This window comes from Mus caroli, unplaced genomic scaffold (assembly GCF_978045245.1).
Source record: "Mus caroli unplaced genomic scaffold, Mus_caroli_1 scaffold_7, whole genome shotgun sequence".
NCBI classification, from domain to species: domain Eukaryota; kingdom Metazoa; phylum Chordata; class Mammalia; order Rodentia; family Muridae; genus Mus; species Mus caroli.
Genome location: NW_028227262.1, coordinates 35,189,308 through 35,203,748, shown reverse-complemented (window position 1 = coordinate 35,203,748; position 14,441 = coordinate 35,189,308). Strand labels below are relative to the sequence as shown.

General features: G+C 43.3%; 1 protein-coding gene across 1 annotated transcript in view; it reads left to right on the top strand.

The window, feature by feature from the left end:
• The window catches only part of Fancd2 (FA complementation group D2), a 64,015-nt gene that overhangs the window by 7,130 nt on the left and 42,444 nt on the right, over positions 1 to 14,441 (top strand). The window contains exons 7-15 of the mRNA XM_021165022.3: positions 43 to 95; positions 3,001 to 3,079; positions 5,759 to 5,883; positions 7,340 to 7,427; positions 8,896 to 9,000; positions 9,404 to 9,504; positions 9,935 to 10,043; positions 10,210 to 10,245; positions 12,357 to 12,500. Of these exons, the coding sequence (XP_021020681.1) occupies positions 43 to 95; positions 3,001 to 3,079; positions 5,759 to 5,883; positions 7,340 to 7,427; positions 8,896 to 9,000; positions 9,404 to 9,504; positions 9,935 to 10,043; positions 10,210 to 10,245; positions 12,357 to 12,500 (840 nt within the window). The remainder of the gene's footprint in view (positions 1 to 42; positions 96 to 3,000; positions 3,080 to 5,758; positions 5,884 to 7,339; positions 7,428 to 8,895; positions 9,001 to 9,403; positions 9,505 to 9,934; positions 10,044 to 10,209; positions 10,246 to 12,356; positions 12,501 to 14,441) is intronic.

Here is a 14,441-nt window from a genome sequence, read left to right as displayed (position 1 = left end):
GTATTTGGACACCATCTCCTGACTGCGTGTTTTATCTTTTAGCCTGCCATTATCAAAATGTTATTTGAAAAAGTGCCTCAGTTTCTTTTTGAAAGGTAAGCGGAATTGCTCTGAAACCTTGAGTTTCAGTGCTTTTGGACTCTCTGGAATGTCACTTCTGCAATGTCCTATGGCCACGTTTAACAAGTCAGGGTCCTGAGTGAGGGATACCATTTCTTCTGATCCTTTATAAATACTAAGTCATTGTTAAAATAACTATCACACATGCTTGTATGTAGGATGGTTATTCTAGAAAAGTACATAGCACTCTGGCAGCAGTGGCCTATTTCCTAGGACGGAGGCAGTTGTCAGTCTTTGCCTTTTATTTTGAAGTATGTTTCCACTGCTTTTATTTTTAAAATTACTGTGTCAGGGGCTGGAGAGATAGCTCCGTGGTGAAGAGCACAGGCTGCTCGCTCCTTCAGAATACTAGAGATGAATTCTCAGACACCAACACAGATAAAACACCCATACACATAAAATAATAAATATTTTTTAAAAAACAACTGTGACAGAAAGGAAAAAGACCTGCCTGATTAATAATAACATATAAAGCCTCAAGTATAGAAACATTAAATATTTGAGTTTCATTAGCAAAGACAGAAACTTAAAATAAAAATAGTTCTGGGCGTGGTAGCACTTGCCTTTAATTCCAGCACTAAGGAGGCAGAAGCATGTGGATTTCTGAGTTCGAGGCCAGGCTGGTCTACAAAGTGAGTTCCATGACATCCAGGGCTACACAACGAAACCCTGTCTTGAAAAACAAAACAAATAAATTAATTGATTTAATTTAATTAAATAAAAAATTTAATGCAAATAAATCTAAAAACATGGCCTGGGGTAGGGCTGGAGAGATGGCTCAGCAGTTAAGTTAAGTTACTGTCTGCTCTTCCTGAGGTCCTGAGTTCAATGATGGCTGATGCCCTCTTCTTGCATGCAGGTGTACATGTAGATAGAGCATTCATATACATAAATAAATAAATGAATACTTAAAAAAAAAAAAAAGCAATGCAAGCTGGGTGTGTAGCCCAGTGGGTAGAATCCATACCTAACCTGAAGACCTGAGTTTGATTCCCATGACAACATATATTTCAATACTCCAGTGATAAAGGCAGGAGAAACAGAGACTCAAAGAAATCCTCAGTTACACAGAAAGTTTGAGTTCAACGCAAGACACAGAAGACCCTGCCTCCAAAAAGAAAGTAGGAAAAATAAAAGGATAAAATATTGAGTGTTTTCCCTACACCCAAAAAGCCTTTGTTAAATATGAAGAACAGTTACTGGATTTGGTGTAAATGAGCATAAATCAGTCATTGTGCGAAGCAGTTAAGTTGTATGTCTCAAAACCTTAGATTTGCATCTGGTTGCTAGACATGGTGGCTCGTGCTTATAATCCCAAGTCTTAGGAAGAGGAGGTGGACGATGAAGGATTCAGATTCATCCTCAGATACATAGTGAGCTCCAGGCCAGTGTGGGCTATGCTCCGAGACCCTATTGCAAAGTAATAAAACCCCAACCTCTCTCAGGCCCAGCATGTGAGAGGCAGAGGTAGGTGGGTCTCTGTGTGTTCAAAGCTGGCCAGAGCTATGTAATGAATCTATGTTTCAAAAATAAAAGCCACATTTCATTTTTTTAATTTAAAGTTTATGGACTTTCACTTTATTTGCTGTTTGGCTTGAGGCAGGGTCATGTAGCCCACACTGGCCTACAGGTTGCCACATGGTTAACACTGATCTCGCTCTCATAATCCTGCTCCTACCTCCCAAGTGCTTCGATCACGGATGTGTCATCATGGCTGGTAGATTTAGTAACTTCATTTATTTATTTTGGTTTTTAAAGACAGGGTTTTCCCTTGTAGCCCCAGCTGTTCTGGAACTCACTTTGTAGATTTCAGGCTGGCCATGAACTCACAGAGTTCTGCCTTTGCCTCTGCCTCTCAAGTTCTGGGATTAAAGGCTCATGCCACCACCTCCAACCAAATTATTTTTGCTATATTTTATGTGTATGGTTGTCTTTGCCTTCATATATGCCTGTGCATTGCGTAAGTTCCTGGTGCCTAGGGAGGCCAAAAGAATGCATTCTGTTGCCTGAAACTGGAGATGTAATTATTGGTTGTAAGCTTCTATGTGGTTTCTGGGGATCAAACTCAGGCCCTCTGGAAGATCAACAGGTACTCTCAACAACCAAGCCATACATTCCAACCTGTCACTTTTCCCTTCTCCCCAGCTATGTAGCCACTATTTTAGTGATGGGTTGTTTTTTTCTTCGTGACAAAGCACTATTACTGAGGCAACTTATCGAAGAATTTATTTGTGACTTAACAGTTTCAGAGATAGTGATGCGTCTATAACCATCATGGACGGGAGCATGGCAGCCGGTAGGCAGTCGGGGTGTTAGAACAGTAGCTGAGAGCTTACATCCTTCTCAGAAAGCTGGAGGCAGACAGGAGAACTAACAGTGTTTTTTTCCAGTCGTCTTTTCCATAATATATACGCATGTCTGGGTTATTTATTCAGTTATTTTATGTGTTTGCACATGCATGCCTGGTATCTACAGAGGCCAGAAGAGGGTGCCAGATCCCTTGGGACTGGAGTTACAGATGGCTGTGAGTCGCCACAAGGATTGCTGTGAATTCAATCTGGATCATTTGGAAGAGCAGCCAGTGCTCTTAACTGCCCAAGCTGTCTTTTCAGCCTCTCTGTTTTTAATAACCACGTTTGTGTTTAACATTGTGCCCCATGACTACTAACTATATAGTTAGTGGTTTTAACTGACTGGCTGAAGTACTCTATACAGTAAAGTTTTCTGTCTTTTTAGTCAGGAGTTGGTGATACAGCTTATAGTAGAGTACCTGTCCATCCTGTGAGTCCTCTAGAACCAAACAGAAAACAAGTGACATGGGGAGAGGCACAGAGGGAGGGAGGACAAGCAAACTAATCCCTTCTCATTCTGACATTTCAGCGAGAGCAGAGATGGAATCAACATGGCCAGACTCATTATCAATCAACTAAAATGGCTGGATAGAATTGTGGATGGCAAGGTAGGTGGGGGCTTTATTCATTTAACAAAGTGTTTTACACCTGGGCAGAGTTGTGCATACCAAAAATGCCTCCATGAGATCCAGCTGTAAGGCATTTTCTCAATTAGTGCATGCCTACAATCCCAGCACTTGGGAGGCAGAGGCAGGCGGATTTCTGAGTTCCAGGACAGCCAGGGCTACACAGAGAAACCCTGTCTCAAAAAAACCAAAAACATAAAAATTAAAAATAAAAAAACCCACTGCTCTAGTGCCTTCCCAAATATTTAATATATAATAAACTATACTTAATTATTTTGTTTTGTTTTGTTTTGTTTTTGTTTTTCGGGATTGCTGGGATTAAAGGCGTTCGCCACCTCGCCCGGCTGAGCAGTGGTTTTTAACCTGTGGCTGTGAACCTTTTGGGAGTGGAATGACCCTTTCTCAGGGGTCACCTAAGACAATTGGAAATATCAGATATTTACATTACAGTTCATAACAGTAGGAAAATTGCAAAAAGGAAGATATGAGGAAGCAATAAGAATAATTTATGGTTGAGGGTCACCACAACATGAGGAACTGTATTAAAGGGTGAGCCACTGGTCTAGAGCCATGGCTCAGAAGCTATGAGCATTTATTGCTCTTGTAGAAGACCCTGGTTTAGTTCCCAACATCTACATGTTAGCTCACAACATCTGTAACGCAAACATAAACATGATGCACACACAGAGGGAGAGAGAGAGAGAGAGAGAGAACATACCCCACAAAGTGTAAAATAAATAAATAGTTTTTTAAACCACTAGTAAGAGCTGGGCATGGTGGCACAGGCTTTTAATCTCAGCACTTGAGAGGAAGAGGCAGGTGGGTCTCTCGTTCTGGACCTTTGAGACCTCTGAGGACTCCCTGGTCTACAGAGCAAGTTCCAGGACAGCCAGAAACCCTATCTCCACAACAACAAAATGAGAACAAAACAGAAGGTGAGGGTGTTCGTGTTTCACGATCTGTAGATTACTTTTTATTTCTGAAAGGTGGGAAGATCCCAGGCCATCTTATTTTACTATAAATGATTCAATTTGTAGTTTTTGCAAGTATGTAATTTATGTAAGTGCACTGGAAAAGTTGAACACTTTAATAAATAGAAGTTCAAGTTTTTCTTAGGGTTGGTTATTGGGCAAAAAATTGAATATGTTGTACCTCACTGAATTTTAGAAATACAAGGAATGAGCATTTCTTGTTATGATAACAGGAAAGCTGTTCTCATAGTCCGTTAGCCAAGACCCCGTTTCAGTGCTGAATAGTCCACTTGAGGCACTGCCTGCAGTCTTGCTTCTTTCCAGAAGCCTTGCTTGCTTGTTTGTGTTTTGTTTTTGTTTTTACAGGCCCTTACTATCTAGCTCTGGCAGGCCTGGAACTTGATGTGTAGTTCAGGCTGCTTAGAATCTTGCTTGATCCTTCCTCTGCCTCTGCCTCTGCCTCTGCCCCTGCCCCTGCCCCTGCCCCTGCCCCTGCCCCTGCCCCTGCCCCTGCCCCTGCCCCTGCCTCTGCCTCTGCCTCTGCCTCTGCCTCTGCCTCTGCCTCTGCCTCTGCCTCTGCCTCTGCCTCTGCCTCTGCCTCTGCCTCTGCCTCTGCCTCTGCCTCTGCCTCTGCCTCTGCCTCTGCCTCTGCCTCTGCCTCTGCCTCTGCCTCTGCCTCTGCCTCTGCCTCTGCCTCTGCCTCTGCCTCTGCCTCTGCCTCTGCCTCTGCCTCTGCCTCTGCCTCTGCCTCTGCCTCTGCCTCTGCCTCTGCCTCTGCCTCTGCCTCAAGTGCTCGGATTGTCAGTGTACACTACCATGCCTGTCTTCACTTCAGAGGTTCTTACAGCCATTCTTTTAGGTTTTGACAGACATTTCAAACTACATCTTTTTTAGAAAAACAGGTGTTTTTAGAGTCTCATCTGGGCTGGAATTTGGAGTCTGAACTAAATTTTAATGTATTCAGTCTACTCTGTTATGTGAATGTCGAGGAGAGGTACTGGCCTCTTTTATGGGCATATGTTTATGGGTAGGTATGAGTTTGTGTGTGTGTGTGTGTGTGTGTGTGTGTGTGTGCACGTGCCCCTGAACTCACACTCACATGAGTGCCTGTGTGCTGGTATCTGGAGATCAGAGAGCAACCTTGGATGTTACTCCTTTTGTTTTGAAACAGTCTTTCAGTGTCCTGGGACTTGCCAAGTAGCCTAATATAGACTGGCTTCCAGTGCTTCCCAGGAGTCTACCTATCTTTGCTTCAGACCTGGGGTCATAAGTGCATGTCGGCGTGCCTGGCTTCTTTTTTTTTTTTTTTTTTTTTTTTTTTCCGAGACAGGGTTTCTCTGTATAGCCCTGGCTGTCCTGGAACTCACTTTGTAGACCAGGCTGGCCTCGAACTCAGAAATCTGCCTGCCTCTGCGTCCCGAGTGCTGGGATTAAAGGTGTGCACCACCACGCCCGGCTTGTGCCTGGCTTCTTTACCTAGGTTGTGGAAATTGAACTCAGGTTCTCATGCTTATAAGAAAAGCACTTTATTATTGAGTGTGCTCTCTCTCCCCAGCTCCCTTTTGCCTCTCACTTTAAATTTTGAGGTTGAGTCTGTTATGGTCATGGTAATTTCAGGTCTGTATGTTCATGAGTAAGTAGTTTTTATTTTGAATAATGTGTTACAGTTCTAATAATGTTCTCCCTGCAGGACCTCACGGCCCAGATGATGCAGTTGATCAGTGTTGCTCCTGTGAACTTACAGCATGACTTCATCACGAGCCTTCCTGAAATCCTAGGGGATTCCCAGCATGCTAATGTGGGGAAAGAGCTCAGGTGGGTAAACACTGTGGGACTGTCTCATGGAGCCTACTCCAGGGGAACTTGTTCATTGCAATGTAAAAAGAGCTAAGCTTAGGGCTAATGTGGTAACTCTGGCTAAAGGGGCTTGCCTTTCTTTCATCTCTGATGATGTAAGTTTTATACTGGGGAACCCACATAGTAGAAGAGAACTGACTTGCCAAGTTTTTCTCTGACTTCCATATATGTTCTGTGGCACACATTGGTGTATGTCTGACATACACATGCACTCACACACACATGTGCACACCCCCACAGATGTACATACATGTACACACACATGCATTTGGGACATAAAGGCTGGGACACAGGTGTTTAAGTTCGTTTTCAGTTTTGTAGAAAGTTCATAGCCAGTCTGGGCTACATGAAGCTCAGAATCACACACAAAAGGTGGTTGGGTATATGACTCAGTTGAGTATTTGCCTGACATGTACCAAGTATGTTAATTCCCTAACATTACATGAACCAGGTGTGAGGGCAGAAGGTGGAAGCAGGAGGAACAGAAGTCACACTCATTCTTGTCTACATTGTGAGTTTGAAGCCAGCCTGGGATACACTAAATCCTGCCTCAAAATGTAAAAATTATTTGGGTACTAGTCAATAATGCCTTTAATCTCAGTATTTGGAAGTAAAGGTCAGGAGTTCAAGGTCAACATCAGGCATTGATCTCTGTGAGTTCGAGGCCAGCCTGGTCTATAGAGTGAGTTCCAGGACAGGCAGAGCTACACAGAGGTGCACATACAGACTTTCTGGTTATTATTCCCCAAACAGTATAGCATGACAACTATTTGCATAGCTTTTACATAGTCTCAGGTATTGTAAGTCTCCTAGAGGTAACTGAGAATATGTGGGAAGATGGATGGGTCATATGCTGATAGCCATGCCATTTCCTAGAAGGGACTTGAGCATCCACTGCAGGTCCAAGACATCTGTACTGACTGGTTTTGTGTGTCAGCTTGACACAAGCTGGAGTTATCATAGAGAAAGGAGTTTCGGTTGCAAAAATGCCTCCATGAGATCCAGCTGTAAGGCATTTTCTCAATTAGTGATCAAGGGGGGAAGGGCCCCTTGTGGGTGGGACCATCTCTGGGCTGGTTGTCTTGGGTTCTATAAGAAAGCAGGCTGAGCAAGCCAGGGGAGGCAAGCCAGTAAAGAACATCCCTCCATGGCCTCTGCATCAGCTCCTGCTCCCTGCCCTGCTTGAGTTCCAGTCCTGACTTCCTTTGGTGATGAACAGCAACGTGGAAGAGTAAGCTGAATAAACCCTTTCCTCCCTGACTTGCTTCTTGGTCCTGATGTTTGTGCAGGACTAGAAACCCTGACTGCGACAGCATCACTGCTCCTGTCCCCCCACGCGAGGGAGTGGCTCCTCAGGTTGTTTCTTGCCCGTTCTCTTCAGACCACTACTCAGCTTTTCCTTGTTTGTTAACAGCGAGCTGCTGGTGCAGAATACTTCCCTGACTGTTCCGATTTTGGATGTCTTTTCCAGTCTCCGACTTGACCCTAACTTCCTGTCCAAGGTAGGAAAAAGCCTGCTTTCCAGAAATAGGACGAAATCATATACAATGAAAGAAAATGCCACTTTGAAACTATGCTCACAAATGTTAAAGTATTATCCTGCGAGTACACACACACACACACACAACACACACACAAACACACACACACACTCAAAAACATGGCATCATCATCACGGGAATCAAAAACCAGGGCCTTATAAATATTAAGCCAAAACCTAACCTCTTTCTCTTTCTTTCTCTCTCTCCCTCTCTCCTTCTTTTCCTTCTTTGTCTTTTTCTTCTTTTCTTTCTTTCAATTCACATGGTCTGACCATGTGGCCCTGACTGGCCTCAAACTCAAGATCTTCCCGCCTTAGGCTCCCCAGTACTGGGATAACACGTGTGCATCCCCAGGCCTGGCTTAAGCAATGCAATTTATTTGGGTTTCATTTTATTTTTCACTATGCTGGTGATCAAATCCAGGGTCCCACAAACACTAGGCAGACATTCCACCACTGACTCACACTCTCATCTCGTAAGTGGTAAGCCTCTGTGTTTGTGTGTATATGCATGCGTGTGTGTATGTGTGTACGTGGAACCCAGATGACAACCTCAGGTGTTCTTCAGGTCTGTCCACATATAAAAAATGTTGTTTTTGAGACAGGGTGTCTCACTGCTTGGCGCTTACTAGTGACCTTCAGAGACGTGGCTATCTCCAAAGCACCCATGCTGGGATTACAGTATTTAGAGCCAGGCCTGGCTATTTTATGTGAGCTTAGGGATCAAGCTCAGGTCTCACGTGATGACTGGGAATATAGTTTTTGATAAAGTGCTTGCCTAGGGTGTACAAGGCTTTGACACCCAGCATCACATAAGCTTTGTATCATGGCATACACATAAACAAGTGGTAGCGGCTGGAGGAACAGAAGTTCAAGGCTATCCTAAGCCACATAGGGAGCCAGGGATGCTAAACCCTCAAGGAAAACAGCAATATATTTTTACTTCTTTTGTAACTTTTAACATACAAGCGTTCTGGAATTTAGCTGGTTTTTATTTGGCAGTAACTTCACTTGGCTTTGGTTCTCTTCTAAATAACATACTTTTATTCTGGGAAAGAGCTGGCTTTTCATCATTCTTTCTGTCTGAGTAACATCCAAAGATGTCCATAAACCCAGTGGTCATTCACAATCCAATGCTGGTCATCCCTGGGGTCAGTGGTGAGGGAAGCAGGAGGGAGCGCTCCTGTTGTCGGTTGTGAACTCAGGCCCTGAATGAAATGTAAGACTAAAGATGTTTGACATTCATCACTTGTCTATGTTAGAAAAAGTCTTTGACATTTATAATTGTAAAAGCCTGTAATTTGGGGAAAAAGAATTTTTTCCCTAAACTACCATTAGGAAAATCAAATGAGCAAAATGAAGTTTCCAATTTTGCTGGTAGGTCTATATTGGGTTTGAGTAGTGAAGAACTTTGTGCTTTTTATATTTAGATCCGCCAGTTGGTGATGGGCAAGCTGTCATCTGTCCGTCTAGAGGACTTCCCTGTGATTGTAAAGTTCCTTCTTCATTCTGTAACAGACACCACTTCCCTTGAGGTATGCTATTATTTCCTACCAAGCCTACCTACATTCAGATACCTGGGTGAATGGTTTAAATCAGTACTTCCAGTTGCTGTTTTCTGGCCCTAGATGAATTGATAGTGCTGACTGTTCCAGATAGCTGTTGGGAGAGAACACAGCTCGGTCTGTTAAGTACTCAGCAGAAGCTGCTGCAGGCTGACATTTTCTATTTCCCTGTGGTTGTGCCTCAAGTGATTCTAGGGTTCAGAGTGTGGCATTCTAAGTAACTCGAACTGTTCTCATCCAGGCTGCTGACACGCCTTTTGTTCAGTCAGGTGTTTTCCTCAGTGTTTTGAGTTGTTAAGGTTCCAGTGAGAGAGTGGTCTGTGTCTGTCCACTGAGAGTGAGCAGAATACATGACGATAGTGATTTACAATAGGTCATTGCCGAGCTTCGGGAGAACTTGAACGTCCAGCAGTTTATTTTGCCGTCACGAGTTCAGGCTTCCCAAAGCAAATTGAAAAGTAAAGGACTAGCAAGGTATGGAGCCGTTTGCAATTGCCATTTCTTTCTTTGTATAATCATAGTCTACTTTCATCCTGAAGGCAGGATAGTTATGAAAGCATAATAAACCTCAAGTGCTGGTAGCAAGACTACGTGCACATACAGCACAACAGGGGTTTTCAAGTGTGTGTGCGTGCGCATATGTGTGTGCACGTGTGTGTACATGTGTGTGCACATGTGTGTGTATGTGTGTACACGTGTGTGTGTGTGTGTGTTGAGGTTTGGCTCTGTATTGTTATGTAAGCATTTTCTTAGCCATTCAAATCCACACAGTCTATAGTGCAAGTTTTTCAATATTTTGCATAATAAGTTGGGACATGCTCCAGAACCTCTGGTTATTAATCAGAAACTTGGATCTTTTTCTGGTAAGTAGCAAAAATAATGTTTCCTGCTTTGCTGTTTGTAGCTCTTCAGGAAATCAAGAGAACAGTGATAAAGACTGTATTGTTCTTGTCTTTGATGTAATAAAGTCAGCCATTAGATATGAGAAAGCCATTTCAGAAGCCTGGCTTAAGGTGAGTAAGATCTTGTAACTTTGATCGTCACGCTGGTTCGTGAGTGTCAGTCAGTGGCAGCTGTGTGAGGTGAGCTTGTCATTCAAGTGTAAATGATGGTGTGGGATGAAGCAGGTGTCACATGCTCCACTGATGTGCTATCACATTGTGGCCCTTGTTTTCCTAGGCAATTGAGCGCATTGAGTCCGCGGCTGAACATAAGGTAATGCTCTTATGCTTTGCCTTGGCTACTGTGCTCTCCTGCCTTCTTCCTGTGCTCCTGCAGCTGTCCTTCCGTAGCTGCTCTGATAATGTTGGGTGTGTGAAGAAGGCAACCCGAGAGGGGTGACTTGCCTGTGACTGGTCTTACCTACTAATTCTGGAAATGACTTTAGTCTACAATGTTCAGTAGGGACTAGGAGATTGTTTCACCCACGTGAAGTTATAGTCCAAGCAGCAGTACCCTACCGAGGTCACGAGTTCAGGTCCCGAGTATACGGTTAGCCTTCCTCCTGCCAGGTGCAGTTGTCTTTTTGATTTTACTTTGCCCATGTAGTCCTGACCTGAGCTGGTTAGTCTTTCCACTGTAGGACAAACAGGGGTACTGGATCTATCCCCCACTCTCTGTGACTTTCTCTGTCTCTCTCTGATTCTGATGTGTGTCTGTCTGTCTGTCGGTCTGTCTCTGTCTGTATATGTGTGTTCGTGTGTGGGGGTGTTAGTTTGTGTGTGGGTGTATGTTGTAACACTCTGCACTCCAGGATGGCTTAGAACTCACTGTGGTTGTTAAACTGAAGATGATTCTCCTGCCTCAGCTTCCATGTGTTGGAGTCACCATGTCTGTCTGTCCTTCTGTGTACCAGTTGTTTCTTCTGAAGGCTTTGCTTTAGTTGGAATCTTTGTCTTGTGGGATTTTTATTAGTTGAGTGTGCAGTTATTAGATGACAGTCTTAAACGTTTCTATGATAGAGAGTAAACAGTGAAAATAAGGACGTTTCTTGAGACAGGGTCTCATCCCACTGCCTCAGACTCACTGGATAGCTGTGAAATTGACCTTGAGCCCCTGATCCCCCTACCTCTACTCCCAAGGGCTATGGTGTCAGGCATTTGCTACCATGAGTACTTGAATATAATGTGGGAGCAAATGATAATCTAATTATTTGTTTTTACGCAGAAAGTAAATTTACTCTCTTTGATGCCTTTATACCTAATTTTTATAGACTTGCAGGCAAGAACATGGTATAAACATAAGTTTTATATTCTTTGTACAGTTCTTTTGTTTGTTTTTGGTTTTTTTTTCAAGGTCAGTTTTCTGTGTAAAAGCCCTGGTTGTCCTGGAACTCATTCATAGACTAGGCTTGCCTCAGACTCACAGAGATCAACCTGCCTCTGTCTCCGCAGTGCTGGGATTTAAGGCATGGTGTAGTGGGTCTCCTCGAAGATGGTATTATAGGTGTTGTGAGCCATCCCACATGGGACTGCGAACTGAGAGCCATGGTCCCCTAGAGCTGCAGCAAATCCTTGTAACCACTGAGCCGCCTCTACCTCCCCTTTGTAAATGTTGTGTTTTTTTGTGAAAGCTGTGTGTGTATAAAGACAGGCGCACTCCTATGAGAGCAGACGTGTGCATGTGCATGTGTGTATCGTTTTCACTCTGTTCTTAGGAAGTACAATCCTACTGTGGTTAGTGTAGTGCAGGTTGCTTATTTTCTTCACCATCATCACCAGGTATCAGAAATGACTGACTCTGTTTAAAAGCAGATTAGCTGAGCCAGAAATGGTGGCACATTCCTTAATCCCAGCACTTAGGAGGCAGAGGCAGGTGGATTTCTGAGTTCAAGACCAGCCTGGTCTACAGAGTGAGTTCCAGTGCAGCCAGGGCTACACAGAGAAACCCTGTCTCGAAAAACAAACAAACAAACAAGCAAAAATGGGTTGGCTTATACTGTTTTTTGTACCTCTGTTATATTTCAAAAACAGTTATCATAAATTACTTAACCTTATATTGATGAACATTTATAGTCTTTGTAACTTTTCTTAAAGCACCTTTCCTAATTTTGAAAGTATACAATTTAGTTGTCAAGTGATTTCATCTATTTTTTTTTTTAACTAATGTAAAAATGTTCAACATTCTATTTCAATATCATTGTTCTCAATATTCTGATTTTTTTTTCAGGAACTACCAAATGATAATAGTTGTTGCACTTTATTTCTGTGATAAGTGTTTCTGGGTTTTGTAATGGCGTGGGAGCTCCGTGGGTGTGGAGTGGGCCAGCGAGTGTCATAGTGTGTCTTAGGAGCGAATAAGAGCTCTGGTGTGCTGCTCTCTGGCAGGCTTTGGATGTGGCGATGCTGCTCATCATCTACAGCACCAGCACGCAGACCAAGAAGGGCGTGGAGAAGCTGCTGAGAAACAAGATTCAGTCAGACTGCATTCAAGAACAGCTGCTTGACAGTGCGTTCTCTACACATTACCTGGTAAGTGCGAGAGATGCCGGAAGTAGTGGGTGCAGATGGAGACATGCCGAGAAAATAATAGATTGATATTTTCTTCACCATTGGAAATCTCACAATACCTTTGTCTACTATTGATCTTTGACAGGGAGCTCAGCACGTCTCAGAGCAGTAGGTTAATGGCTTGGTTGGGCTGGGATGATGATGTTAATGAGCCAGCCTAAGATGGCCTTTCATCCTTTCAGGAAGATGTTAACGGAGTTAGTTTATCTTGAAATCTCTAACACAAGTTCTTTTGCCTTTTGGATTTTTTTTCAAAAAGATTTATTTTGCATATGTGTTTGTGCCATGTCCCTGTGTGTATATGCCACATGTGTGTACATGCTCTTGAAGGCTGGAAGAGGACTAGATCCTTTGGACCTGGAGTTACAGGTGGTTGTGAGTCATCTGACATGGGTGCTGGGAACCCAACTTGAGTTGTTAGAGGAACGGCAAGCATGCTTAACTGCTGAGTTATCTCTAGCAACATAGCTTTTTTAAATGTGTTTTGACTTTTTTTTTTTTTTTTTTTTTTTTTTTTTTTTTTGAGAGTCTCACTATGTTATCTTGGCTGGCCTGAAACTTGGTATGTAGACTAGGCTAGTCTGTTTTTGGTTTTTTCAAGACAGAGTTTCTCTGTGTAGCACTGGCTGTCCTGGAACTCACTTTGTAGACCAGGCTGGCCTTGAACTCAGAAATCCGCCTGCCTCTGCCACCCAAGTGCTGGGATTAAAGGCGTGCACCACCACGCCCGGGGAGACTAGGCTAGTCTTGAACTCATAGAGGTCCGTTTGCTGGGTTTTTTGGTTTTTTCTTTGTTGTTTTTTTGTTTTGTTTTGAAAATGACAATATCAGTAATGAAGATGGACTTACTAATGTAATTTATTTTGGATCCCTCAATGTCTTGTCTATATTACATTATTTGTGGAACCTGGTCACTTCTTTTATAACAATTATTTAACAAACTTAGTTTGAAAGTCTGGGGACATAGCTCAGTTGTTAAAGTGCTTGCTATACAATCACAAAGACCTGAATTCTATTCCCAGCACCCATATAAATGCTGAGCATGGTGACACACCTTTGCAATCACAGTACTGGGCAGGTGGAAATATGCAGGTCCCTGGGGCTCTGGTCAGCCAGCATTTGTTGAGCCCCAGGTCCCAGTGAGGGGCCCTGTCTCAAAAAAGAAAAAAGAAGTGAATATGGCTTCTGAAAACAGCTCCTGAGGGTTACCTCTGCCCTCCACATGCACGGTCATATGTATGATTACCAGCACTCGCGAGCTCGAGCGCACGCGTGCGCGCACACACAAACACACAAACTCAGTTTGGGTAGCATTGAACGCTATAGACTGAACTTAAATCGTAACTGGAACAGAGCAGCTTACCCAGGGAGGTATATGACTGAGTGAAGAAACTAGAATCTATTCAGTCTAGTTTGTAGTTCCTAATTGAACATGTAGGAACTGTGTGTTAAGCTTATCATTTAAGATTTTTGAACTCCAAGGTAAGTTTTTAATCTGTTTATGATTCTTTGAGAAAAATCAGAATGGTGAAGGATTATTTATTTTGGGTATAATTAAGACTCCTTTTATAAAACAGCAGTACATTAGGCCCTCACTAGATTGGGACGTGGAATCACAAGGGTCAGAGCCCAAGGCCGGCTTGTGATTACAAAGTTTGAGGCCATCTAGAAGACTCCAGAAAGAAACAAAAGCAAAGAAACTGTCTTGTTGTTTCAATTAAGTGAGAGCAGGGGTTGGAGCTGTAACTCAGTAGTCAAGTGTCTGTTAACCATGAACCAGGCTGTGGGCTCTGCTTAGTGTAAAAGCTAGAGAGCAGCGTCTGAGAGCAGGATGCTGTGTGTCTGCGAGATGATGCGAGGTCCGACAGCTTGTTCTCTTTGGTGGCAGTTGTGGATATGGAT